Genomic DNA, 27,171 nt, shown 5'->3' on the forward strand with positions numbered 1-27,171 from the left:
CACATATATATTTGACATAGGCTTCTTCCATCTCAAACAGACTAACCAATTCTCCCAAGATTTCGTGCTCACAAAAGATCATGGGGTCATCTGAACTCACCAATTGCTTTTTTCTCCTCTTCTTCGGTTTGGCTTCAGTTGTTCCCGCACTGACTACAGCAAATGTATTTGTACGTGATGAAGGGTGATTTTCTATTCTTTTCTTCTTTCGTGCAGTACTATATATGCATCATAGCATTTCTTTTCTTTTAACTAGCCCGCGGACCCTCGACAATAATTGCTGTATGTGTACATACTTACAATCATGCATGCCAATTGATCACTGATACGTACGGTGCATGATACATACACATGTTTGCAGGGCTTTACACCGGTTTCATGACTTGATGCCATTGAATGCCACCATCAGAAGAGAGCTAAGGGGAAGGAGATACAGAGGGCCATGCATGGCCACCAACGTGATTGACAAATGCTGGAGATGCGACCCCAACTGGGCTAATAACAGGCAGCGGCTGGCAGATTGTGCCCAAGGTTTCGGCCGCGCTGCCAAGGGTGGCCAAGGTGGCCCAATCTACGTGGTTACTGATCCCTCGGACGATAATGTGGCTGAGCCAAGACCAGGCACCCTCAGGCATGCTGTGATCCAGAAAGGGCCACTGTGGATCATATTTGCTCGAAGCATGACAATTACCCTTTCTCAGGAATTGATCATGCAGAGTCACAAAACAATCGATGGGCGCGGTGTCAATGTCCACATTGCTTATGGCGCTGGTTTCACCATCCAATTTGTGCGGAATATCATCATTCATAATGTTCATATCCACGATGTCAAAACAACATCCGGGGGCATGATCAGGGACTCCGTGGATCATGTTGGCTTAAGGACTGCTAATGAAGGCGATGGAATTAGCATCTTTGGAGCTAGGGATGTTTGGCTTGATCATCTCTCCATGTCTAAATGTTCTGATGGCCTCATCGACGCCGTCCAGGCTTCGACTGCAATCACCATCTCGAATTGCCACTTTACTGATCACGACAAGGTAATTACTAGAAGTAAATCTTCTACTTCTAATAACTACTCCCTCCATCAATCCGACTAATCTAGAACATTTGGTTAGGCCCACAATTTTCATAGCTAGAACATTTGACAAGCTTCGAAAATGTCAAATATTAGTACTACTTATCATGTGACATTCTCAATTTCGTTCTTCCTAACTACCACTCTCTCGTCCTTGATTTTGATTGCGAGAGTGGTTTAACCTTAACAAAGAGTAGGCAAAAATTATCACCCAAGCAAAGAGCGACATTGAATAGACAACTAGCTACCAAATTAATCAATGCATGTGCAGGTGTTGCTATTCGGTGCCAGCGACGTCACCGAGGTGGATAAGAACATGCAGGTCACAGTTGCATTCAACCATTTTGGCAAGAGACTGGTACAGAGAATGCCAAGGTGCCGATCGGGATTCTTCCATCTAGTTAACAATGACTACACCCATTGGGAAATGTATGCAATTGGTGGAAGCCATGACGCTACAATTATAAGCCAGGGTAACCGTTTCATCGCCCCTCCGCTTTCACAATTTTTCAAAGAGGTAAAGCCCATGCCGACTCATTTTGTCTTCTTTTGTATTTTTTTTTTTTTAAGTGCAAGCCAAGGTTCCTCTTCCTAGTGAAAATACTACTCATTCATCCTCGAATTTTTCAATCGTGCAACGGTGGTACAGGTAACGCATAGGGATGCTCCAGTTGCCTTGTGGAGTAAATGGACATGGGTGTCAGATGGAGATGTTTTCTTGAATGGAGCTAGATTTGTACCCTCTGGAAATCCGGACGGAGCTAGGCAATTCGCCGCTCTCGAATTGATCAAAGCAGCTCCGGGGACGGAAGTTTTCACGTTGACAAGATTCTCAGGTTTTCTTAGTTGCGTGATTGGACGGGCCTGCTAGAAACGAGAATTGAATATGGAATCTCGGAGTTCATGAAGCTTCAGCTGTGATTCTGATGAGAAAACATTTTATCTTTTTGGTTGTGGGGAAACTGGAAGAGTTTTGTCTTCGAATTTTGGAAAAGGAAAAAGGAAATTCAAAATTGGGTGAGTGCCAGATTTAAACTTAAAAATGCGGAGTGGGAAATGATTGAAAAGGTTTGATAAATTTGTAAAGAATGGTGTGGATGTACGTAACATTTTGTCGATGCTGATTACAGGTTGATGAGATGAGATGTGTATCAATCTAAGCGGTGCATTCCATTTGTAGTTTGTGATTCAAATGTAAAATTGGAAATTGGAAGACGTACATACATTCTTTTGATTGACCGGGCAAAAAAGGAAAAAAAACAATGTGCAAAGCAGCGCCTACATTCTTTTCGTTTACGCGGAAAGCGGATGCTGTTTTATTGCTTTAATAACAAGAAAAATCTATCTAATACTCAAAAAGGAATAGAAAAGAAGCGCACATCAAACAGCAAATGTAACCCACATTACGATTGCATTCTTGCAGATAGAGCCCAATGAATCGAGATAAGTTGTGGAAATTTATTCAAATGGACAAGACTTTGAACTAAATGAGCAAATTTTGATCATAACTTTCTTGTACACGGCTGACACGAAATCTTGCCCAGGCAAAAATCTGGAAAATGGAATCATATGGCGTAGTTCCCTTGAGCCTACAAAATGCGGTGATTCTAAATTTTAAGTTTGCATTCATAAGTTTCCCCGGCGGAAGTTTTAAGAATTTCGCGGATGCATGCAAAGCGATTACTATGTATGAAGTGTTATTTTTCTTTTTTTTATTAATAAGGAAAAATGTGAGAGAAGTGCTTGTTTTAGTTAAAACAATACTGCCATCTAGAGCTGTTAACCCAATCAAGTAGCTCGAAAACTCGTCAGAGCTCGGCTCGTCAAGGCTCGAGCTCGGCTCGTTAATTTTGGTTAACGAGCTCGAGCTCGGCTCGTTAATTTTGGTTAACGAGTCGAGCTCGAAATATGCTCGTTTGATACTCGAGTAGCTCGTTAGAGCTCGTTAATGAAGGGCATATTTATCATTTTAGAAATCAAAATTATATAAATTAAAAATTATAGGTTTTTATTAATGTTAATTTGTACGAACTCGAGCTCGAGCTCGTGAAACTCGACTCGTTTGTGATAAACGAGTCGAGCTCGAGCTCGAGCCACATGTACATTTAACGAGCCGAGTTCGAACACATTTTAAAGCTCGTTTTCTTAACGAACTCGAGTCGAGCTCGGCAGCCAAATACTCGGCTCGATTAACAGCTCTACTGCCATCCCTCCAGCCTCCAGAAAAGGGCCTTCGATTCACACACCCCGGCATCAAATGAGAACCGATTGTCGGAGATGGGAATCGGAAAATCCGGGCCAGGCCTTCATTTTAGTTAAGTTGGTGTACCATATAGCTTGCTGCAATATACGGAATCAGCATATGCAGATTGGCTATTGGTCTTGTTTCTGGATGCAGCCAAAGTTCCCATCATCTCTGGAACGCAACTCATTTAGCCTTTTACATGTGCCGGCAAAAATTCAAATTTTCTCGCTCAAAATGCCTAACTAATCGAGCTTATGTGACAACGAACACAACCATACGCATTAAGCTTGCTTCGGCAAGGCGATGAAAAAATGAATGCACAGCCATGCAAAGTATCACTCGTCATACAATAGACACAAGACGGCAAGCTTCCTCTTTTAACAGGACTTGACTAAATTACCAAGCATGAGCAAAACATCATCATCCCCTAGACTTGGCACTATCGAGCATTCTAATAATTGTAATTCAAGAACCACAATCTAGGCCTATGCAGTGTCAGATTCGTTGCCAGAGTCGATGTTTACCGCAGCCTGTGGGTTCTTGTAGCCGCTGATCTCATCGTTGTATCTTTTCTTGTCTGCACGAGCCTTTGCTTCATAAGGGGCCTTTTCCTCGGCTATGAATCAAACAGCACAATTAGATCACAAAGCATCAGAGCATCAGAGCATCAAGCAAGGGCTACTCGTGTGAAATATGCATACCTGACATCTTATTCCATCTTTCTCCAAGGACCTTTCCAACCTCTGTGAATGATATTCCCGGAATATTTTTCCTCACATTCTGCAGAAAAAACAGGATGAGCAATCAAATCCTCCATCATCGGCATACAAGTAAAGAAGCAAAGCAAAAACCAACATTAGCAACTGTCCTACGAAAAGTGGAGCATAATGGAGGAGCAAAATAGTGAACCAATCATTTGATATCCTCACCTCCCTCTCTGCCTGTGAGAAGAACATGAAAGCACTGACAGCTCTTTTTGGTGCATTTGGATCCTTTTTCTTCTTTTGCTTCTTCTTTTTAATATCATCATTACCATCTTTGGCTTTTTTCCTGCTCACAGATGACTTTGAAGCAGAGGGCTCCTTTTTGACTTTCTTCTTTGCGGGCACCTGAAGACATGGCACACCAGGTGACCACCATTACAAAATCTGAAGTTTACAACCCACAACCCCTAACACCACAAGAAAGAGTACATAGTATACAAATAAAAGAAGAAATCCGTCACCTCCTCATCTCCACCATCACTGCCATCTGATTCTCCTTCACCAGAATCATCAGTAGGAGAGCCTCCATCATCTTTGTCAATAACAAAATCTTCATCCTGCAAAGGATTATCAGATTTGTGCACCATTACCTCCTCCAATACAATAGGTAACAACAAGAAACCCAAAAGCAAACAAAACCAACCACAACTATATCCAAATATTTGTTGTTATTTAACCGGAAAGATACATCAAATCTGCCTATGCATTTTTAAGTTTCCATCTGCTGCCACTATTGAGACTCCAACTTACATAGCATGCAGAATTAAAAGCACATACGGAAAGGTAGCCAATAAATTTAATATTAATATCAGAGAACAACAAGATGAATGACAAGGATAGGAAGTAATTGCATGCATTTCTGCTTCTGAAGAATGATCTAACTTAGAGCAATTCGGTAATGCAGGCAAGCAATGAAGATAATCGTGATAATTGTGTTCCAACCGACAACTGGCAACAGATTAATTGCCATAAACTTACCTCCTCATCACTCTCATCCCCACCAGCCTCATTCTTGATACGCTCTAGATGTGGATCAACAGCATCATCATCATCCTCCGGTAAAACAGGCAGTATAGCATCTCTACTCTGAGCTTCACCAAGGTTCATGATCTTCAGTCCCTTTGAACTACAACAAACAATCACTATTGTCAGTGTATATGCCCCAGTCTCTAAATATGTAGACAATTTAGAAGGCTTGTTACACACCTGATAAAGTCAAAAAGACTATGGTATTCATTTCTCTGTATGTTCCGGAAAAGATGCTCCTGCTCAGTCTTAAGTCTGATAAGTAAATCGAAGTAGTGCATGTTTGAACCTCCAGCAGAATGCCTTTGAAACTCCAAATAATCAATCTACGTACAGCACGAAAAGGTCAACCATCCAGCATAAACAGGAACCCATTCCAAACAAGTTAATTTGTGACAAAAAGCACACCTCTTCATGAAGAATAAGAGTAGGTGGTTTGGGTAAAAAGAAAAAGCTCTTCTCAAGAGGATAAAGAACTCCATCCTCAGCTTTCAGTGATGACTTCACAGCATAACCATCCTGACAGCTACGGAACTTCCCGGGTCTGGTGACTTTGGCACCGGACAAGCCACGAAGAACCATCGTAAAAACCTCATGAATTAATCCCTGAAGTTCAAAGGAAGTCCAAAAAACATGTAAATGAAGATCCTCAAAATATTAGTAGTCTAAAATTCATCTTTAGGCCACTATGTATTGCCTTGTAGGTTGGTTCTAGCTTGTCCTTGTATTTGGTTGTGAGAAGATCTTCACTCATTGAAAGGGTGCTATCAACCACATAATCTGTTTCAAACTGCATATCAAGTAGAACACAAACACATGACAAATATTTAAAAAAGTAACCACAAAATGATATGATTAAACAACAATAAGATACCTGCAAAACAATATGTGGATACAATGTTTGGCCCTTCCGAATGGGTGGATCAAGTGTGACAACAACAAAGGTAAATGGCTGATTGGACTGCACAAGTAAAGCAAAAACATATAAATTGCAGGAATTATGTAAAAATTAGCACAACCGAGTATTTTCAACATTAATTTGCCAAAGTAAGCAAATGATTTTGTAAGAAGAATACCTTAGGCAACAAAAAAAGACGAACAACACTGCTGTACTGAATTTTGAAATCATTGGCCTGCCCCTGGAGACGCAAAAATGACAGATGAAGTTCAACATTGTATCGACCCCTGCACAAATACAAGACACACGTGTTAATCTGAAGCAGCCAAAGAACAAACACAAATAGAATAAATCTACAGTGCCGAGATACCTTGGAGTGAGAATAGCAATCCCCTCAAATGTAACTACAGATTCCTCCCCTCCAGCTCCAACATCCGCCATGGACATGATTTTGTCACGAAATACCTGATGGAAGTGCGAAACAAACTATTCAACACCTCAAATCACGCAATACAGGTACCCCAAAAAGTGCCCCATCCCAGAAGAGGAATTTATTACCTGAGCAGGAGGGCGATTTTCATCCCCAACAAATTGCATGTTTGAGTTGGGTATATGGAAACTGATTTCCATCAACGAATCTTTCTGCAAAAATTGATGAATGAATAGCAAGACTAGAGTAAGCTTTAGTGCCAGAAGGATTTCGAATCAGCTATAAGTCCATGAGCAAAATATTTACTAAATTTAGCTTAAACAAGTTAGAATAGAAGTAACAAATTGCAACAGCAACTAAACCTCATTGGCCCCAGTAGTATCATCCACATGGAACTCCAACATGACATCATTTTTCCCCTGAAGTTGTGTTTGTGCAACGTCTGCCAAAGATACTTCAAATGCTTGCTTAGAACCAACAAGAAACGTAAGATTATTCCCTGAAAGAAAGCACCGGCTAATCATCAATTACGTTCCAGGCAGTAAAGTGACGATGGATTATATTTCTTATTGATAGCTAACTAAAACAGAAAAAGGAACAGGAAAAATTTGTACTGATGACATGCAACGACTTGAAATAGAGAGGTTCCAAAACTATTGAATCTTGGAAAACCAAGAAAAGCAAAGAGTTCCGTATGAAGTAACAAGAAACCAAAATGAATCCACAAAATCATATGTTAGTTACACTAACAGCTCTACGAGATGGGTCATATTTCCTAATACAACCTTACGGATTCTAGGCCAGAGTGATATGATTATCCTTATCACTAACAGGATCTCTATTAATAAGAAAATAAACAGTTACCCAGATGATATTATCAAATGACTGTAAAGGAGGCAACTAAAAGAAAAATCAAGGAAACCAAAGATAAAACCTAAGCAAAGGACAACCAACCATTTAGATCAACTTCTCCCCAATTCTTCCCACTAACAGAAAGCTGCTTGTCTTCTGGTGTTATTCCACAAGTAGTCTGGAAAAAAGCGGATAGACTGGTAACATCCTGCAAATGAAGTACAACCAAGTGATAAGTACGACACATGCTAAAGAAGTCTAGGTAACAGATCTGTAGGAGCAATGATTGCACAAGGATAAATTTTGAACCTATCAAACTTCAGAAAATAGAAAAGGATCATAGAACCAGAGAAAACGCTCGAGCTTCTTCCAGATAAAGGCCAAAGTCTTACAAGTCCACAAACATATTTTTTGTCCAATTACATATCAAAATAGACTAGGCTCACATCAGCTGATGGAAGACAAAAAATATGCTTGTAATTTCAATTCAGTATTCTCAATATACCCATAACCCCAAGTAATCTCAATTCAGTATTCCCAATATATCCATAACACCAAGTAATCTCAATTCAGTATTCTCAAAGACGTGCTAGAGTTCATGATCTTGGTGAATCCACAGAAGTCAGGAGTGTCCTCCAATAATGCAGATCTAGATTCCCTTTTTCTTATTCCCTTTTTTTCCCCATAACACCAAATATATAAATTTGCTGTTATCAATGACATGCTAGAGTTCATGATCTTGGTGAATTCACAGAATTCAGAAGCGTCCTCCAACAATGCAGATTTATCTTTTCCTTTTTTAATTTTTTTTTCCTGAATTCAACATGGCAATATGCAACCTCCTTATAATAATTGAAAAAAGAAAGACATTGGGCCAACACACAAGAAGTTTTATAACATTTCTCACGCTCCTTCAGCTATGTTCTCAATTACATGATGCAAAATATCTCACTCGGAGCCAAGATAAATAGAAGAACTAAAGAGAGGACAAAGTTAAGCAAAAGAGTACCTGATCCCGGAAGCCAGTAAATTTATAGAAGAGACCATCCTTAATACGAACTCCAAGCTGATTAGATCGAGGGACTTTCATCCAGGAAAGGCCCACCAAATCGGACTTGTCCACTTCCACAGCCTTACCGCCGCCTTGTTTCTTCCATAGGATACCCCCAGAATGAACCCTTAATTGTCCTGGATTCTGCATTTTGCAACCAATAAAACGAAAAATTAGAAGAAGAGGATAAAAAATGTATTAGCCAAAATCTCAGAAAATTCAGTCTAGCATGCAGGAGCCTCTTCATTTGAAACCCTAACTTTTTGTGTCAAATAAAAATAAGCAAGTCTCAGGAACGATTCAGCAATAGGCACTCAGTAAACGGATTAAATTTCCGTTGTAACAAAGGGGAAAAAAAGTGAAAGATAAAGAAAATAAATGGTTGATATAATTTCAACTAACGCAACCGTTTTCCAAAAACTGAAATTTTAAGCTCATATATGTTCATAAAAGTGATGTACAAATTCTTCAAGAAGCACCGACGAACAAGAAATGACGGAGACTAGAAAAACGGAGGCCTATTAAGATATTGAAGTGAATACGAAATGTGCCAGCCGTCAAAACCCTATAATCTTTTCCTACAGAAAAACCAGAAATTTCTGTCGGCTTGACAAAGAATCAAAGCGTAGTTGATAAGTGTCACCAAAATGAAGCATCAATTCGATGGAAAAGTTGAAAAGTGTTCCCTCAAACTAGGATTCCAGGTCGCAGCAAACATACCGACACCATAAGAACTAGACTAGGTTTTCAAGAAACCGTATACAAAACCCAAAGATGAAACAAAAATTTGCTTCGGGTAACAAGAACTTGGGGTATAAAGCAGTGGAAAATTAATCAATCAAACAAAAGAAAGCAGGAGAGAGAACTCACAGTGCCGCCGCGACCTCCGAGAGAGATATTATTGAAGAGGTGACCATCTGCCATAGCTTCGAGAGCGAACGGGCGAATGGGTGCTTAGGTGAAAAATGAACTGAAACGATGAAGGGTGTTTGCGGGTTAATATAGCATCTGAAGGGGGGCGTTGTGGCGCGAAGAGGTAATCAGATCCACCATTAAATGGGCTGGGCGGGGCTTTTAACTCCGGTCCAAACCCATCACAAATGGATCACGTGACTGGGCAGGTGACTGTATTCTCTCGTGGCATGACATTTCCTCCGGACAGCGTTTGGCGGTTGGGATTGTTGAATTTATTTTTTTAATCAAAAGGTTGAAACTAAAATGACGAAATAAGTATATCTATATACTGAGCCAATATAAAATATATATATATATATATATATATATATATATATATATATGACGTATTGTAAAAATTACAAGCAAAAATTGGTCAAACTTTCTTATACAAGCAAGAGGATTTCATCTTTTATATTTGGAAAATCCATAGTCCAAATATGCGCCTGAAATTAAATTACACCCCAGAAGTGTTTTGTTTGAATTGTCCCATGGATACTATTATTGCGTCCCATGGTAAAAGAAACATGAAGAAAGCGTCCCATGGATACTATTATTGCGTATAAGTGCTGAAAGAGGAATACTTTTGGAGATAGATCGATTTTTGGCCATTAATGAAAGGCAAATATTAGAGGAAAAATTATAAAATTCAAAAATATTTTACCAGAAATCAGTTAAAAGCACAATTGAAGTTGAAACAAAAATCACGAAAGTTCTTATCTTTAGTTTTTTTGAGGAGACACTTGAAAGCAAGTTTTGAGAGCCTTCGCTGGTTGTGCCTATAAATTAGAAAAATAAGAATAGAGAAACTATGCTTGGAAAGATAAAACTTTTATGAGCTTCTAATCATCACTATACTAAAGGCGCGAGTTTGATTTGCTACAGTGATAATGGGCCGGTTATACTGTGATTTGTGTGAGTTTGAGGGGCAGTTTGTTCTTTTGTTGTGGGCGGTGGGTCTGTGCTATCGGCTGTCTGGATAGCCTGGCTTTGCTGCTGTCTGCATGGCTTGGACCGGTTATCGTGGACCGGTTATCCGGTAATTTTGAGCAACTTCGGTGACTTTTTCGTAGGCAGATAGACTGGTTGTAAATTTCGACAATTCCAATGGCATTTCATAGGAATTTGTTTGGGCTTGCCCTCTTGCTCCAGAGTTCAGACGCTATAATTCTTTCCCCTCTCCCTCCAGTGGCATTTTTTAGGAAGCATATATGTGCCATGTATAAAGCTTGATGCCCTTTACGGTGTTGTATTGTTAGTTCTTTCTTCTTCTTTTTATTTTTTTTGCCTTTATTATAAAGGATAAAATGGATTTATTCTCTAACAAAATAATAAAACAACAATTTTACTATAATTTCGAATCTTCCCGTAAAATATTATAACCAGTGAACATAACCACGAATCATTGGTTATATAAGTACAATGATTGTATATTATAACCACGATGAGTCCTCAGAACCATCACGTGTGACGACCTTTCATTCATCTAACTGATGGCAGTTTCACTTCAACTAGCAGATGTTCACCATGCTTGCGCATGGTGAAAATTCGTAATTATGCCCAACCCAATTTTGGCTAATAGTGATGAATATTATATATGAAAAAAAATTGCATAATATTGTTTTAAGTGTGTTAATCTTTTAACAAAAACTAAGTCATAAATAAGAATAACATTTTTTGTTATAGGATATTTAGAAGGATTAATCCACAACTAAATAATAGCTGGACACAGGTCAATTTTAATATTCACAGGAAATAAATATTAGTTTGTCGTATTTGAGTTATTATTTAGTTTGAGTTATTATTTAGTAAAACAAATGTATGATAAAAGCTAAGAAATAGACAAATAGACTTTTACTGCCATTGAAGTTAAAACTTGTCTATTTATCTTTAAAATACAAGACTAACATTACAAGAATTATTGTCTACATAAAAATGGTACTCTATAAGAGTTGAGCTTCTGATTGCGAACACTATGCAGGTTATCTTTTTTTCAATCATCCCGCTGCCTTACCTTTTCTTGAATAGCTACATCGTCGTCATCCTCCTCTTCACCACATCTCAAGTTATCCTTACGACATTAACCAATGTGAAAGTAGTCAATTTCTGTAATAATCAACAACCAAAATGTGAACCAACATTTTTCAGTAAATCCACTCCAACTCCTAATCTGAGCAGGTGCATGGCATTTCTTAAAATATAATTGGCTTCTTGATTCATCATATATCAAGTCAACAAAATCGAGGTAGCATCTCTAACATGTATGAACATTTGACGGTGTTGAGAAAACAATGTAGATGACCTATTAGTCTATTTAAAAACAGAAAAAAGGAAACTATAGAAGGAAATAAAAAAAAAATAGGGTGTAGTGTTTGTGTCTGATATATATATATATATATATATATATATATATATATATAGAGAGAGAGAGAGAGAGAGAGGAAGAGAGAGCATTTGCTAAAGAAACAAGGTGGAATACAATTTAGCTTCTCAGGTCGTATTAGGAAAGTTTACTATGAGCTCCAACGATTCTGACCTCTTTTGGAGACAATAAAGGCTTGGTAAATGGGATAATTATCTAGCACCATGCAAGCAAGAGCGTCCTAATAAAGCCAATTCCTAGTTAATTTCTCAAACTTTTTCCTTTCTTTCTATTTTTGAATAAACAATTTCCTTTTTGCTGTAACAGCAGGGTCGAAAGCCATAACACTCCAGTGGAGGCAACAAATTCAAATCCCAGTATAGCAGGGGAAGTGACATAGCAAAACTACCCAAATGACATCAAAACCAATATATGGTAGTTCATCACTACCTAAATTGACCCAAATGACATGTATCCTGACATAGGTTACATATCTCAACGTGGTGATTAGAATGAAACTCCATATTTTTAACAGGATACATCCAATCAAAATCCCGAAAGATAAAAATATTGATATAATAAATACCGAATGTTAGTAATCCGTGACAAAATCTTCAAACATGCAACTACAACACTGGAAAAAAAAAACTAAAAACAAATCTAAAAGGAAAAAAAGGTGCCAAGAAAACAGGAGCTCCAACAGCGAAATGTCATCTTTGTTATTCTTGCAGAAGAATAAATATTGGTTGAAAGGTAAAGGTATTACCTTTTAAACTTGAATTCCACCATTGATATTTAAGAGTAGAGTAGACGTTCACGCGAGAAGAAATTATCTGAAAATTGTCAATAATGGTCTGAGATGCTTCGTGCCAAGGAAATATTAGTTAAAAAGGACACATGAAACATATTGCAAGAGAGCAAGTAATTAAGGCATAATGGAAAGAAAAAACAAATTTAGCGGAAGTTTTTATTTCTTATTTACTTGTCAAACAATAAAATTATTTGTTCATCTTGAATTTTACCATTGGAAATTACAAGCAGTAAAAAAACTCTCGTGAGAAGAAACTTTCTAATTTTTCCCTTCTTTCCTTTTAGACTTCCTAAAATTTTTCATTAATGGTTTGAAATGCTCTAAGCCATGGAGAAAGCAGAAGAAAGAAAAAATATATGCAATAAAATAAGAAATGAGGGCATACAAACCTTACCTTTTAATAAATTCTCTAACCTAAATTGCAAACTTTAAATAAACAATAACTGGACACATATTTCTGAAAAAAGGTTCCAACAAAACCCGAAAAAATGATATCTATCAACGAAATTGTTTATGAAGGTAAAAAATTCTAGATATGATGGGTACCTATATCAGATTATTCCACATCTTAGCAGAGGGACGAAGGTTCTTGCTCCTATGTTTGGAGAGACTAAATCAAAACAAAGTAGGAAAATGTTACCAAAAAGAAAAAGAAAAAAGCACATTAAACATAGGCAAAATGAGTGAAAGTTTACCATGATTACATTTGAAAAAAAGTGATTCAGATGGCTGAGAAGAATCAAACATCTTCCCCCTTCATCCTGTTTCCCATTTCCTGTTAACTGAAGAGAGAGTTTGAGAGGAATGGGACATCAACAAAGAAATGAGGAGGAATGGGTGAGACAAAGGAGTCATCTGCTTTTTTCTGTTCTATTCTGGTGGGCAAACGAATAGAAGTGAGAGACTTTGAGAAAGTTTCTGAGAGAAGGGAGGTGAAACATATGGGAAGTGTGACTGGCACATTGGGCAGTGAGTCGCAGGCTCGCAGCAGATGCATGCTTGTTTTTTTATGCTTTTTATATAGGCATGCTAAGCCCTTTTCGTTCCAAGACAACAAAAGAAGAGCCTTTCTATTAATCTGTTTTGGATTCCAACGCACAAAAGAATATTCCTCAAAACAAAAATTTCTCACACAAAACCACGTGCAATGCACACGGAGGACGACCGTGTTTTGACAATCCCTTCCCAGTTTATATACATTCTTTAAACAACTCCAAGAAATTAAACAAATTGGTTCGTCTTCCATCTCATCGTGGTTATAATATACAATCATTGTAGTTTATGATTGAAAATTCTGTAAAATTCCCTTTTTTTTGGGGGGTTCTACTTTAATAATTTTGCCCAATGGTTATATGGAATCAGAATTACTAATTTTAATATGTTAAAAAAAAGACAAATAAATGGGGAAAAATGAAGGAAAAACCTTAAATCTTCGCCTTTGAACTTAATCATTGCGACGAAATTCGGAATTCAACAATGCTAGAGAGTTGCGTGAATGATGAAGATCAAGGTTTACGAACCCTTGATAGAATTGGATGAAGATGAATTGATTTATCGGATTAAGTCAGATTGAATTGACAGTGGAAGTGCCCAGATTTTTGGGATTCTTTGGGTAACAAGGTCCACCTAGATTCTGTGAGGTGCTATAGTAGATTTTAGCGATGAAGATTTTGGATCGAGTAAAGGAAGAAAGGGAAAGGAAGATTTTGCATCTTTGGCCCTTCCCGTCCAAACTTTGGGTCTTCGTTTTGCATCTCTGTCGAAATTTTTCATTTGCAGATCTACAACTATGGTGGGTGCAAGCTTGGAAGAGACATGGAGGACAAAATTGGAATGAAATGAGTTTCTGCTAGACACAAGTTACCATTAAGTCGCGTAAATATCACTCGCTAGCTCCCCAACCGGTTAGCAGGTAAAATCCAAATAAGTCCAAAGCACAGGGGGGTTAAGTGGGAGTTTCTAAACAATGAGGAGGTTTCGTGTCAATTTCCTTAACCACAGGGAGGTTTTATGTACTTTACCCAAGATAAAAAGGTGATTGGAATTTGTGAAGCAAATTATTTTTTTCAAATCATTTCAATCCAAACACACTCAATATCATTTTTGGATACATGTCATATATACAAAAGTTGATATTAGAATTCAAATTTGGATTAAATAATATGCATTAAAATCTGAAAATGTATACTGTCAATATAAACAAGAGGGTCCTCTTGTTTTGGAAAAAAAAATTAAAAAAAAAATATGAAGGAATCCCGTGGCCATGTAAACATTTTTTCTTTTTTTTGCAAAAGGATAAACTTTCTTCATAAAAAAAATATGCAATTTAAGAAATGGATTATAGTTTTTAAACTTTTACAGTAGTCCCAATTTTTCTTTCGAGCATGAAAAAATGATTCTATAAATACATATTTTCAGATTTTAAACACGAGTTTGTTACTAAAAATATGAAGGTATCCCGTGGCTGTGTAAACCTTTTTTTTTTTTTTTTTGCAAAAGGATAAACTTTCTTCATAAAAAAAATATGCAATTTAAGAAATGGATTATAATTTTTAAACTTTTACAGTTGTTCCGATTTTTCTTTCGAGCATGAAAAAACGATTCTATAAATACATATTTTTGGATTTTAAACACGAGTTTGTTACCTCATTTGTAAAATAGATCCACCGCCTAAATTATGGGCAACTTCGGTGGCTTTTGCATTCATGCTTCAGTTGTGTGCTTGGTCAACTTTGGTGGCTTTTGTGTTTGTGCTTCAGAGTTCAGACGTGTATTTGTATCTTCATCGTATAGTTGTAGTTGCTTGAGCTCCCCTGGTGAGTGGGCGGTGGGTGGTGTCCGAAGCGGTCTGTGGGAGCCGCACAAAGCTGTATTGCCTATATAATCTTGAGAGAAAGCCATCTGAAAAGCAACATATTGGATGTGTTTCTTTCTCCAATTGAAGACCTGGATTTGGCGGTTTTACAAGGTGAAGTCTTCGCACTCTCACCTAGCTGATCTTGTTTAAACTTATTTCATTCTTGATTAGATACAAATAGTGTGTGCATAATTTTAAAAGTGATCAGCGTCACCATGTTTATGATATATGTATGTACGTGTACATTTTAAATGAATGCATCATTTATTTATAATATCAAGAATTCGCAAAGATCTTAAGCCAAAGACTAACTATCTAAGAGAAAATTACAAATCAAATGAGTAAACGAGTAACAGCAATATTCAAGTTACCTAAAGTCAAATTCTCCACATTTATTAACACCTATCATGTATTAAATATATAACCATTTTACATTAATCCACTTGCCTTCATTTGATCTTGATTAACATAGACCCAGGGCATCCTCACGCATTGCGTGAGGCTGAAAAAACTAGTAAGAAATGAAAAGAGAGGGACTAGGGGGCCTAGGGAAGGGGACGACAAGTTTTAACTTAAAATTTTAATCTTTTACCTTGAGAATTCAGGGAAAATTCCATGCCAGTTGATTAATACACAATGAAATTTACTGTCAATTCCAAGAAAATGAACTAATACTTAAACCTGATTGCAAAAATGATGAAATTAAAAAAAAAAGAACAGAAAATTATGAATTACCCCAAAAGAAGAAAATAAAAATTAAATAGTTGATCCTTAAATGCGTGGAAATTGTAGATTACGATGACAACAAATGGATTTAATGTTCGACGGAATTTGTAATCAAGTGAAGCTCAAATCTGGAATTTGTAATTGGGGAGAATAAATTTTTCAGAGATAATAAAACAAACAAATGTCCCGTTTGGCAAATGAGTTTTTCGAATGTTCGCCTAAAATTTTATTATAACTTACTGTAAAAGTTGTAGGAAAATTTTTTAAGATGGAAAACTTTTTTTCCTTTTCTTTATTCTTTTTCTCTTTCTCTTTCTCTTTCTTTTTTTTTCTTTTATTTCCTCTCATTTTCTTCTCCTTTCCCCCTCCCTTTCTCTCTACCCTGCCACCCTCCCCTGGTCGCAAGTCTGGGGGAGAGGGAAAAGGAGGAGGGAGAGAAAAAAGGAAAGAAGCTTCTTTCTGTCGGCGCTGGAAAAGGTGTTAGGTAGTGGTGGTAGGTTGAAGTGGGGGAGAAAGAAAAAGAAAGGAATAATGAAAATTGTTTTGTGTGTAGTTTAAAATTTTGAAAAATTTTTTTAGGTTACTGTAATTAAAATTATTAAAAAACTGGTAGTAAACAAACTTGGACAAAACCTCATTTGTCAAAAAAGTCCTTTGGAGGAAAAGAAATTAAACATACCTTAGTACATGGTACAAAATCCTATAGAAATATGGCAAAATGATAAAGAAGAGAGAAAAGAAAAACTTCAAATAAATGGTCATTACAATTGTGCTGACTATTAAAAGGCAAAGATAAAGGATTAGTATGGGAAAAAATACAAACAATTAGAGTAAAAGAGAAAGATGAAAAAAAATTAGGTAATTAGACAGATAAAGTAACGATAGCAACCATGATTACACATCTAATTACAACTTTAATTAGCCACTTGAATTACAAAACACATAAGTAGTTTCCAAATCATTCATACCATAAACACAATTTGTAGTAGACTTTTGGAAACAAAATTAAGGGCAAAAACCCTAACAATCAATTACTTGCACCACATGCCACAAATGTATATGAACCCATGCTGAAAATACAATCTCAGCCCCTAAGAGGCAAAAGAAATTCAACACAAGAGTTTGACTAAAAGTGTTTTTTATATAATATAAGAAAATATTTAAAAATAAATAAATAAGATAAACTGTTACCTTTTTCTTTTTTCATATTGCACCCACCATTACTAATCACCGCCACCTTTTTTCCTTATTCTTCCTCCAATGCTGCTACTTCCTTTCCCTATGATTTTCTTTCCGTCCTCTCTTTCCTTCCTCTTTTTCTTCTATCTTTCCTTTCCTCTATTCTACTTCTTCTCCCATAACCAGTCTCTTTCTTTCATTTCCTCGGTGAACTTCCTCTTCCTCTCATTCCCTACTGGTTGCTGGTTTGGTCACGATTACAACTAATAGGGGAAGAGAGAGAGGGTAGGGTGGTCACATCTAATTCGTGACTAGATCTAGGAAAAAGGAGGGAGAGGAAGGTGGTTGTAGGAGAAAAAATGGGAATAGATGGGAATGGAAGGGGACGAGAAGGATGGAGAGGGAAGGGACAGGGGAAAGGGACGAAGAGAGGAGAAAGAGGAAAAGGGTGGAGGCGTTAGAGGAAAAAGAAATAGAGGGGAGCAGCAGTAGTAGGTGGTAGAAGGACGACATCCTCCTATAATAGTTAGTAGTACTGAACAAGCGAGTCATCGATGGTTGTGGTAAGTAGTCGTGAAAATTAACAAAATTGGAAAAATAACCCTATAATGTTTTAAATTTTTAAAAATTCAAAATAAATCTCTAAAAATACCTAATTTATACAATTACAATAGAAAGTTTTCAAATATAAGATTACAATGTAATTTTTTTAAAAATACCTTAAAAAAACCTAATTCATACGGACACTTTATTTTTATGCCCAAACGACTGAATCTCATAGGCCCATTGATAGACGAATGAACCTCATATGCCAATTGACAGGTCAATATTAGAGAATGCTGAAGTGTATGCTTATGTTTTAGATTAACATTAGAGCATACTGAAGTGTACACCCATATTTTGAAAACTCAAATTAGGTAGTGTCTTGTAGGCCTGTCAATAGGCCGAATTTTGACCCGAATCTGACCTAAACCCGTTTAATATTTTCGGGTATGGGTGTAGTTACAATTTTATTTGCCCAGACCCATTTATGCTAATCTAAAATTGGGTCGAATACAGAATATTGGGTTCCGATTCGAGTTCGACTAGGACCCATTTGAATAAGTAATTGTATTTAATATTTGTTTGGATATTTTAGAAAGGGTAAACAACAAAAAAGCCATATGTGGTATAACTATCTTACAGAAAACCCCCTATTATTTCAAATCATACGCAGTGGTACCTCATAGTTTGAAGTAATTTGAACATTGACGAAAATCGTTAAAACAAACGGTTTTGAATGACATGACAAAAATGCCCTAATAATATAAGCAAAAAATAGCCTAAAACAAACGTTTTTGATTCATTAGTTTCATTCACTAATAATAAAAGTAAAAAAAGTCAATTTCTACAAGTTTGGAGCAAATTTGAAGAAAAATCATGATTGTTTTATTAAGATATGAAGAACAAAATAGGTATTTCAGGATAAAATTTGCCTTAAAAATCTATTTTTTGGAAGAATCACGCACATTTCCGGTGCATTTACATCACACGCGTTAAATTTAACGATTTTCGCTGATTTTTCACCTTACTTCAAACTATGAGGTACCTACCGATGTGTATGATTTGAAACTATATGGGATTTTTTTGTAAGATATTTATATCGTAGGGTTTGTTTTTGTTATTAATCCTTTTAGAAATTGTAATTTGTAGGCATTAGAATAATTATCTAAAATAATTTGTGATTTTAATTGGAGTTTGTGGTATGTAATTAATGTCTGTTTAGAAAGATATTTCCTTTTTTGGACGGGTATACTCGACTCGGACCTAGATCCAAAAGAATAAGTTCAAAATCCGTTGGATATCTGGGTCAAATTTGATACAAGTATAACTAACAGGTTCAGGTCCAAAATATTCAATTCCGACTCAGACCCAACTTGTTGATAGCCCTAGTGACTCGACCAAGTAATCAAAGATATATGGTTCGATTGGAGTGAAATCAGTTTAAAAACTGGGTAACATCATCATAATATCATAAATATATATTAATTTTATATAAGTAAATAACATAACGAAAAAAAAATAAAACCCGATTTTACTGGTTTTGCCGGTTCGCGGTTGAACCCAATATTTTATCAAATTTGATTGAATTATTGCCAAGTAATTTTTTGGGTAAACTCGGACTAGAAACCTGCTTGATTCTTACTTTAATTGGTCAAACTGATCAATCCAATCCGAATTTAAAAACACAGCTGTACTCATATAATTCATCAAGTATGATGAGTTGCCTAATCAAATTTTGCAAAAAACCGGATTTCATTTTGGTAGTTGATCATGTAATGAAAAAAAAAAATGACAAAAAGGGATCTAATTGTGTGCTGAAAATTGCTTAAAAAAAATCTTTGGCAATGGACATTAAGAATGGGTAGAGTTATCGAGAATACTAAAACAATCATTCACGCAATTCTAACTTTTTGTCAAATTGAAATTAAAATTAATTCTCATGCACAAGCTTGATAGTGTATATATTGAAATAAATAAATAAAAGATTAATCCAAAGGAATAAATGTTCTTATGAATCTCTTCTGCGCATTTGGGAGCGGTAATTACCTCTCTTCATTCCTTTTATTGTCTTCACTTATTTGTCACGCCTCCACTTTAAAGTTTAAGCATGGCTTGCGACTTAATTAACGGTGCAGATGTAATATCATCTGCGTTGCACTGGGTCACGATCCAAACCCGTCGATCCTTCAAATTACTTGATTATTAGCTCATGCATTCTGCTACAATTCTTGAAACTTATTGGGAAGAAAATTATACGGTCGATGCCATAGATTATATCGTCTAAAATTTGAAAGTCAGTGAAGCAGACAAAAAGCTAATCAATCTGCCTCCGCACACGGTTAAAAAGACTAACCGACCGCCACACGTCAGACAAAGGAAATTGACCAGACGAAATTTCCAAGGAATAATTCTAGCTGGTAAATAGACACTGGCATTTTCGTGGCATTTGCTACGGAGTTGAGACCAACTTGAACAGGCTCCATAAAGGGGTTTATGCTACACAAACTGCACAACCGGGAAAATCATATGATATGGCTTGGAAAAGTGCAATTCTAAATGGATTAATTGAAATTGATGGATTATTCAATAATATTTATTTATTAAATGAATATTATTCGATAACTCATCTACATCCATATATAAAAACTTAACATATTCATATTCATTTATTCATAGGCGCGTCTGAGTAAAATTAGTTAAATGAATTTGTTTGTAACCTACAACCATATCCAAAATCATAATCTACAAACACGAGATCTACGAACGCAGAATACGCAAGATTTGTTTTTGAGAAAACTAGCATAGTAATCGATTTCAATAAGCGGCTCCAAGAAGATGCACCCCAGCGGAAGTAAATCGTATGCATTTGATTCCTTGGGCTGGCAAAGAGTAGAATTAGTGACTACTCATTGCTTGTCCTCAAATCTTTTGCCCTTCGTTGCTCTTATCGCCTGTATTTGTTGTCTTTTTGTCAATCGCCAGTTGTTTACTAGAACAGACGAGGCATAAAAAGGCCAAAACAAAACCCATAGATTGCCCATATATATATATATATATATATGCATTCCCCCCCCCCCCCCACACACACACACACAGAGACATATATATATATATATATATATATATATATATATATATATATATATATATATATATATATATATATATATATATATATATATATATATATATATATATATACATGCATGACCTCGCCTGGCAAAAGCGTAGGAAAAGCATTAGAATTGAAGCTATAGTTGGCGTGGAAGCGAGAAGAAAGAAAAGCAAAACCCATCCGATACAAGACGTCCAATGTCAACCTTCATCAAGAGTGAAGAGAATCCAGGGAGACGTCGCATGTGCACAGCGGATGCTGGAGCTCCCGATGGTAGGTCTGTCAAACGACGAAGAAGAGATCAGCAGACAGCTGCAGCTGATGCGTTTCCACTCGCCTGTCCGGGCCAGCAGATGCAGCAACAACAGTTGGAGCAACTTGTCGACCTATCTTCCGCTCCAACCACTGTGAAAAGGAGTTCGAGGTTTCGAGGTGTGAGCAGGCATAGATGGACAGGTCGATTTGAGGCACACTTGTGGGACAAGCTTTCTTGGAATATCGCGCAGAAAAAGAAAGGAAAACAAGGTACTCCGAAATGGCTGCCTAATCAATTACGATATACAGTTTAGTTTTTGTGATTGCTGCAGTTTAACAGTGGTATCTGACGTTGGAAATTTCATTCTCATTCCTCCAACTCCTTCCTGGCACAGTTTATCTTGGTAAGTTGTTTGACCTTTTTCTCATAAATTTGGATTCTGGTTCTCTCCTCTCTTTTTTTTCCTTTTATGTTATGAGACTCGTTTTACTTAAAACTATGTACCCTCACAAAAATCATTATTAGGAGCTTATGATGATGAAGAAGCTGCAGCAAGAGCATATGATTTGGCTGCAATCAAGTACTGGGGAACTTCGACTTTTACTAATTTTCCGGTAACATGCGACCAAACAGAGAGCAACAGTCTTATCTGCTTACTATATGACATCCACCTTCTCATCAATTAATGTTTCCTGCAGATCACTGATTATGAGAAAGAAATTGAAACAATGCAGACAGTAACAAAAGAAGAATACCTAGCCTCACTTAGAAGGCAGACAGCTCTCAATCTATTTTACAGTTGCACCGATTTTGTCTACGATGACCATTTCATGCCTAACTGTGACTGAGCTTTTCTCATTGCAGGAAAAGCAGTGGCTTTTCAAGAGGGGTATCCAAGTACAGAGGTGTTGCAAGGTGAACTTTTCACCTCATAAAATGGAATTAACTGCATTACAAATGATTTAAATAGCTTAGCTGATTCCGATTCCATTTTCCGTTAAAACTCATAACTGCAGGCACCACCACAACGGAAGATGGGAAGCCAGGATAGGCAGAGTTTTTGGGAATAAATACCTCTATCTAGGAACTTACAGTAAGTCACGATAGCAAGCTGAGACTGCAAAATCAAACTTGCACTTTAAGAAATGGACCTTAGGTAGTAAAATGGAAAGTAGTGATGGTACGATACAATTAATCAAGCATGTGTGATTTACTCAAGTAGCACCCTCCTTCACAGGTACCCAAGAAGAGGCAGCTCGAGCATATGACATTGCAGCAATCGAATACAGAGGGATCAATGCCGTGACCAATTTTGACCTCAGCACTTATATCAGATGGTTGAAGCCAGGAGTAAACCCTGCAGCTTCTGCTCAAGAATCAGAGCCAATCATACATCCACAGACTCCACCGTCCCATGACTTCCGTGCAGGAGAGACCAACCAATCCTTTATCTTCCAAAGGTCATTCAGCACAGGGGACCTTAATAAGGAAGAAATATGTGAACGACAACTACCAGTTTATTCATGCAATAAATCTTCTTCCCCAACAGCACTTGGCCTCCTACTCCGATCTTCAATTTTTCGCGAACTGGTCGCGAAGAATTCAATTGTCTCAGACGAAGAAAATGACAGCGAGAGTGGAAAAGTTCAGCCGCAGGTAGTTAATGATGAATACTTGGCTGAGATGTTTGAGGACGGAAATGGAGCTACCCCATTTGGTGTAACTTCAGAGAGTTACGGCATTGACTTGGAAGAACCATTCCGTTTCAACTATGACTGTCTGGAGAATCCACTACAAACAAGATTATGATCAAAGCCTCTAAAAACTAGTTGATCGAACTTTTTCTATCTGCTTCCTGCGTAAAATGAGAATCTTGTATAAAAGAAAAGATAACGTTTCTTTTTTTAATCCTTCCTCCCTCAAAGATAACGTTTCTTTTTTTAATCCTCCCTCCCTCCCATATTCCCTCCCTAAACCCCTACCGCAAACCTGCCAGGCAGGAGTGGAACTCCTGGCTTGACTGGCGGGAGCATAGCAACAGCCCAACAGGCTGGCTGTTGGTTATTAGATAACGTTTCTTCCTATTTTTCTGGCAATAATATCCGGTTATCAAAAGTTGGATGTGGAGATGACTTTTAGCATCTATTCTTCTTTGTATTGCCATCAGTCATACACTCGGACTCTTACCAAGTTCCCTTGGCCTATTATGGCCATGCAGAGTGCTAAAATCCTTCTCCATCTCAGACCATGATTTACACATGAGTAAATATTTATAAGCTTAATCCAGGAAAAAACAACAGAGGCCGTCTTTTTAATGTCTGAAGAGAAAGAAGAAGGTAAATTGACAAAAGACCGCGCTAGAACTATATGTAACTAACACCTCTCCTTGTACTCCCATAGTCACAAAAGAATTCATCTTTTAACTTGCTACTTCCATGAACATATTTCTTGGCGCAAAGCCTTGGGCACCTACTGATCTCAGAAGAGAATATTGCCTATGCCTCAAGTTCAGACCAGCTACGTCCAGCACTGTTGGATTATACATGAATTGTCACCTCATCAAATCTTCGGACACAATAATAGCCACATTTTCTTTGCACCTGTCTTACAACCTACCTGGTCTCCTGAACTGCCAAAATCCACACATGCCAAGAATTAATCATTCAAATCTGCAAACCAACAACCTTCATACCATGCGAAAAGGTAAAAACTGTTTATATAACTTCTGGCTTTGACAAATCTGCAAACTAAAAGACTTAGCAGAAAGGTAACAACTGTTTATCTAAGTTGTGGTTTTGCCAAAGGCATCCCATGATACCATAGCTCAATGACGAATTAGAGTCATGCACATATGGAACCCCTCATAGTTCATACATCTGTTGTTACCAAAGCAAAAGAATTTGACATGAAGTTAATGAAAGAAAAGAATAAGAATTTAAACTGTTCTAGCAAGACTTTTAGAGATGGGTTACATTCAAACATGCAAGTAGCCCTTAATTATTTATGCATGTATAGATATTGAGGTAAAACACTTTATCGTCAGATGGAGAAGAATTATTGCAAGTACAGCAAGACGATGTCATGCAGAAGTGAACAAGTAACAGAAATAGAATAAAAGGAAGGATCAATCTAAAATTTGCTAATGATATTAAATCAATTCAAAATCTATATAGGCCAAAAAACCTCTCATATGCATATTCCACAAAAGTCTAGTACCATGTTGTAGAACAAATCAAAAGTATAATCTGTAACTCAAGTTCATCAGCTACCCAATTGCACAAATAGCTCCCAGAAAAAGATTAATCCGTTTCAAAATTTGAGGGTGCTTAAAGGCATGGAAAGATAGTAATTTCAAATCCAAACTTCAATAGATGGGAGTTGGAAAGTTCAAGTTACCACCGTTATTAGGAACCCAACTGCATCATAGAATAGAGTAAAAGAAAAACAAGAAGAAAAGAACATGAAAAAAAATAAAAAAAAAAGGAAGATATCTGAAAACAAGAAGTCAAAAAATTGAAGGAAATAAATAACAAAAATGGCAATCAAGTATGTAAAACTGCAGACAATTGCAGCAGCTTCCTTTCAAAACTAAAAGAAAGTATACAGCTTAACTCTCTTACAGGAATACAGGTCTCGTATCAGTTCAAAACACGAAATACCTAACAACTCAAAAGCTTCAAAACTGTTTTCTCTTATTCTGAAACAATGTTTCTTTTTTTGCATAAATATAAACGAGTGTAAAGAAAACACCAGCAGCCATAGAAACTGAAAACCAAGGGAATGGGGGGTCCTTGAAGCAAGTAAGTGAGGCCTCCAAATCTTGAGATGCATGATAAACAAGAGAGTGAAAAGCGTACAAATCATGGTCTGAAGACCTCAAGTAGTACAAAGCCATATCATAATCAAAATGTGATAATGCAGAAATGGCTTTGTCTAGCTTGTACTTGAATAGGTTCCATCTCTGCAGGAACTCAGTCTGCTGATTCTGCCTAAGAAGCTTTTTCTCTCCACCATGTGCAGAAATGGATTCAAGAACATCCAAAGCACTTCCAATAGTGTAATTAAATGACGTCAAAAGCACGTTTCTTCTGGCTGCATCCTTCTGCACAAAAGACAATGAAGAAATGTCGGAGAAGGGTCCAAATGGAGTCTGTCCAACACTCCAGGTATAATCTACCAGCGTACTGTTGTGCCAAGGGCTCCAGACCAAATGCGTTGGTGACACTCCCCACATACTCTGCAGAATGGAACCAACAAGAGGTCTCTCAAGTTGTCGAGTCTGTGTGAACACATGGCGGCCATTGCAACTGTAATCACTCACAGTCTGCGTGTTCTTTGTTCTGACAGCGATTACCATATCTTTAAATGCAACAGACTGGTGATACCGATCAAGCAACAAAATCGTACTGGCATCCAAATCGAACACATATACAGGAAGTACTCTACTCCTGAAATCTTCCTCAGGAAGCCCTGCCAATCTCCTGAACTCTTCAGATGATTCAGAAATTGTCTGATGTAACCTTCTGGAGTCCAAGTACTCACTAACAATCAGAGTGTAATTATCAAACAAGTACCTAGAAGTATACGAAGTAGTTGCCCTCCAAATAGCAAAAGAACAAATCGAACACTCTGATAACTTGACCTCATATTTCTTAAAACTCAACCTCTGCTCACCCAATAGCAACCCTTTATCATTAATCTCGTCAGTAAAAGCTCTCTCTATTGATTTCCAGTCTAATCCAAAATTATCCGACGAAGAACCATATATATGTATAAACTGAACAGTCAACGAATTCTCAAAAGGCACTGGAATTCTCAATGAGGGGACAAATAGTACCTGATAAGCGCTCCAAACCAGTGATGCCAAGTCTGCCAGCATCGCCTTCTGCGACTTGGGTCGGCCGTGCATTGCTGCTAGCGGATGAAACTCGCCTCTTGGCAAGACCCCATCACCAGACAACGCCGGCCCGTAGTCCACGGGGCCGGCGCCCAAATCGATCCACAAGTAGCGATCCTTCCCCATCCAGATAGAGCCCATGCACTTGGTGACCCCTGGGGACGGATCCCCGGGGGTGTAGCTATAGGCATAGGACTTGGACTGAGAGCCCAAATGGAGAATGTAAATGTAAATTCCGTCGATAGGTTTTTCGTTTTCGAAGTCTTGCTTTATGATTTCATCGATCAAGGAGTGGGGGACGGAGGCGAAAGGCAGCCGGATGGAGGATGGAGTATTCGAGAGATGGGTTTTGAGAGCTTCGGAGAGGTGAGAGGAGAGCGAAGAGGAGGAGAGGGAGACGTCTAGGTGGAGGGAATGTGAGAGAGAGAGGTGGTGGGAGGCGTCGGAGGAAAAAGGGGTGATAACGCGGAAGTGGTCGGAGGAGACAGCGGAGGTAAGGAAGGAGGAAAGGAGGGGAGGGGAGGATGATGTAAAGGTTGGTCCCACCAGCTTCACGGTAATCGGGACGGAGAGTTGGAGGGAGAGAAGGGAAGCCGGAGTGGGCGGGTTGACAACGGAGGGGTGAGAGATGGATCTCTTGAGGGAAGAGGGAAGCAAGAGGAAAGAGTCGTTGGTGCCTTGTGGGTCCCTCCGGTATTGTTGGGTCAGGAAGGAATCTAAGCCCAAGATTCCGGCGGAAGCAGCTATGGTGCTGAGGTATATGAGGAGAAGAAGGATGAGAACGCTGGCGGTGGTGGAGCGACGCATCTCCGGGATGTTGAAAGGGGTTAGGGTTTGGCAATTTGGGAGGAGCTGCGATCACTCAGTCGACGGAGTAGGAGCAAGGAAGGTGAGAGTTGAAACACTGAAGTCGGTCGAAAGGTGGACAGAGGGACGACTTTCAACTTTCTTCCACTCGCCACTTGGGCGCTCGCTCTACCATATAGTTTTTACTCTTCCATTTCATTTTCTTTTTTTTTTTTAAAGTTCTTTTTTCCCTGGGAAACTGTTGTACGAGTACTTTTTTCCCTTCATTTACCAGTTGATCTTAAATCTTTAATTCCTGCTACATTCGTCGAATCCTGAAA

The 27,171-nt window shown here is 37.7% G+C and overlaps 4 protein-coding genes and 1 long non-coding RNA gene across 6 annotated transcripts; 2 read left to right on the top strand and 3 right to left on the bottom strand.

Moving 5' to 3' along the window:
- Positions 1–2,135, top strand: LOC113700208 (pectate lyase-like). Its single transcript, XM_027220725.2, has 4 exons — positions 1–184; positions 362–1,040; positions 1,350–1,595; positions 1,728–2,135. The coding sequence occupies exons 1-4, from the start codon at positions 81–83 to the stop codon at positions 1,947–1,949; spliced, it is 1,251 nt and encodes a 416-aa protein (XP_027076526.1). The 5' UTR covers positions 1–80; the 3' UTR covers positions 1,950–2,135.
- A 1,492-nt stretch (positions 2,136–3,627) lies between these two features.
- On the bottom strand, positions 3,628–9,373 carry LOC113699274 (FACT complex subunit SSRP1-like). The gene is made up of 16 exons (XM_027219521.2): positions 9,215–9,373; positions 8,303–8,488; positions 7,396–7,501; positions 6,804–6,940; positions 6,570–6,653; positions 6,382–6,476; positions 6,190–6,298; positions 5,988–6,074; positions 5,811–5,903; positions 5,522–5,719; positions 5,294–5,439; positions 5,066–5,213; positions 4,549–4,644; positions 4,253–4,432; positions 4,025–4,103; positions 3,628–3,939 (listed from the first exon to the last, which is right to left on the bottom strand). The coding sequence occupies exons 1-16, from the start codon at positions 9,266–9,268 to the stop codon at positions 3,809–3,811; spliced, it is 1,929 nt and encodes a 642-aa protein (XP_027075322.2). The 5' UTR covers positions 9,269–9,373; the 3' UTR covers positions 3,628–3,808.
- A 1,764-nt stretch (positions 9,374–11,137) lies between these two features.
- LOC140010330 (uncharacterized) lies at positions 11,138–17,751 on the bottom strand. 2 transcript variants are annotated; one of them, XR_011817622.1, is made up of 6 exons: positions 17,246–17,751; positions 15,117–15,417; positions 13,167–13,253; positions 13,018–13,081; positions 12,427–12,493; positions 11,138–11,404 (listed from the first exon to the last, which is right to left on the bottom strand). It is a non-coding gene; the product is annotated as an uncharacterized lncRNA (long non-coding RNA). The 2 variants fall into 2 exon arrangements; XR_011817621.1 differs by having other exon boundaries at positions 13,167–15,417.
- A 3,237-nt stretch (positions 17,752–20,988) lies between these two features.
- LOC140010329 (uncharacterized) lies at positions 20,989–23,274 on the top strand. The gene is made up of 6 exons (XM_072056980.1): positions 20,989–21,550; positions 21,673–21,761; positions 21,846–21,919; positions 22,012–22,062; positions 22,164–22,240; positions 22,385–23,274. Exons 3-6 carry the CDS (start codon positions 21,876–21,878, stop codon positions 22,954–22,956), a joined length of 744 nt encoding a protein of 247 aa, XP_071913081.1. The 5' UTR covers positions 20,989–21,550; positions 21,673–21,761; positions 21,846–21,875; the 3' UTR covers positions 22,957–23,274.
- A 1,422-nt stretch (positions 23,275–24,696) lies between these two features.
- LOC140010327 (uncharacterized) lies at positions 24,697–27,045 on the bottom strand. Its single transcript, XM_072056975.1, has one exon. The coding sequence runs from the start codon at positions 26,849–26,851 to the stop codon at positions 24,824–24,826; it is 2,028 nt and encodes a 675-aa protein (XP_071913076.1). The 5' UTR covers positions 26,852–27,045; the 3' UTR covers positions 24,697–24,823.
- Positions 27,046–27,171: the final 126 nt, after the last annotated feature.

The sequence above is a fragment of the Coffea arabica genome, chromosome 7c (assembly GCF_036785885.1).
Source record: "Coffea arabica cultivar ET-39 chromosome 7c, Coffea Arabica ET-39 HiFi, whole genome shotgun sequence".
In the NCBI taxonomy this organism is placed as follows: domain Eukaryota; kingdom Viridiplantae; phylum Streptophyta; class Magnoliopsida; order Gentianales; family Rubiaceae; genus Coffea; species Coffea arabica.

Bases quoted from the DNA above. Each gene is read 5' to 3' on its own strand.
- LOC113700208 (XM_027220725.2), top strand. From the start codon at position 81: ATGGGGTCATCTGAACTCACCAATTGCTTTTTTCTCCTCTTCTTCGGT. The intron at 1,041-1,349 runs GTAATTACTAGA...ATGCATGTGCAG, and splicing joins ACTTTACTGATCACGACAAG to GTGTTGCTATTCGGTGCCAG. The intron at 1,596-1,727 runs GTAAAGCCCATG...ACGGTGGTACAG, and splicing joins TTTCACAATTTTTCAAAGAG to GTAACGCATAGGGATGCTCC.
- LOC113699274 (XM_027219521.2), bottom strand. From the start codon at position 9,268: ATGGCAGATGGTCACCTCTTCAATAATATCTCTCTCGGAGGTCGCGGC. The intron at 6,299-6,381 runs GTATCTCGGCAC...GTATTTGTGCAG, and splicing joins ATTGCTATTCTCACTCCAAG to GGGTCGATACAATGTTGAAC. The intron at 5,440-5,521 runs GTGTGCTTTTTG...TGCTGTACGTAG, and splicing joins CTCTTATTCTTCATGAAGAG to ATTGATTATTTGGAGTTTCA.
- LOC140010329 (XM_072056980.1), top strand. From the start codon at position 21,876: ATGCAGACAGTAACAAAAGAAGAATACCTAGCCTCACTTAGAAG. The intron at 21,920-22,011 runs GCAGACAGCTCT...TTCTCATTGCAG, and splicing joins TACCTAGCCTCACTTAGAAG to GAAAAGCAGTGGCTTTTCAA. The intron at 22,063-22,163 runs GTGAACTTTTCA...TCATAACTGCAG, and splicing joins AAGTACAGAGGTGTTGCAAG to GCACCACCACAACGGAAGAT.
- LOC140010327 (XM_072056975.1), bottom strand. From the start codon at position 26,851: ATGCGTCGCTCCACCACCGCCAGCGTTCTCATCCTTCTTCTCCTCATA.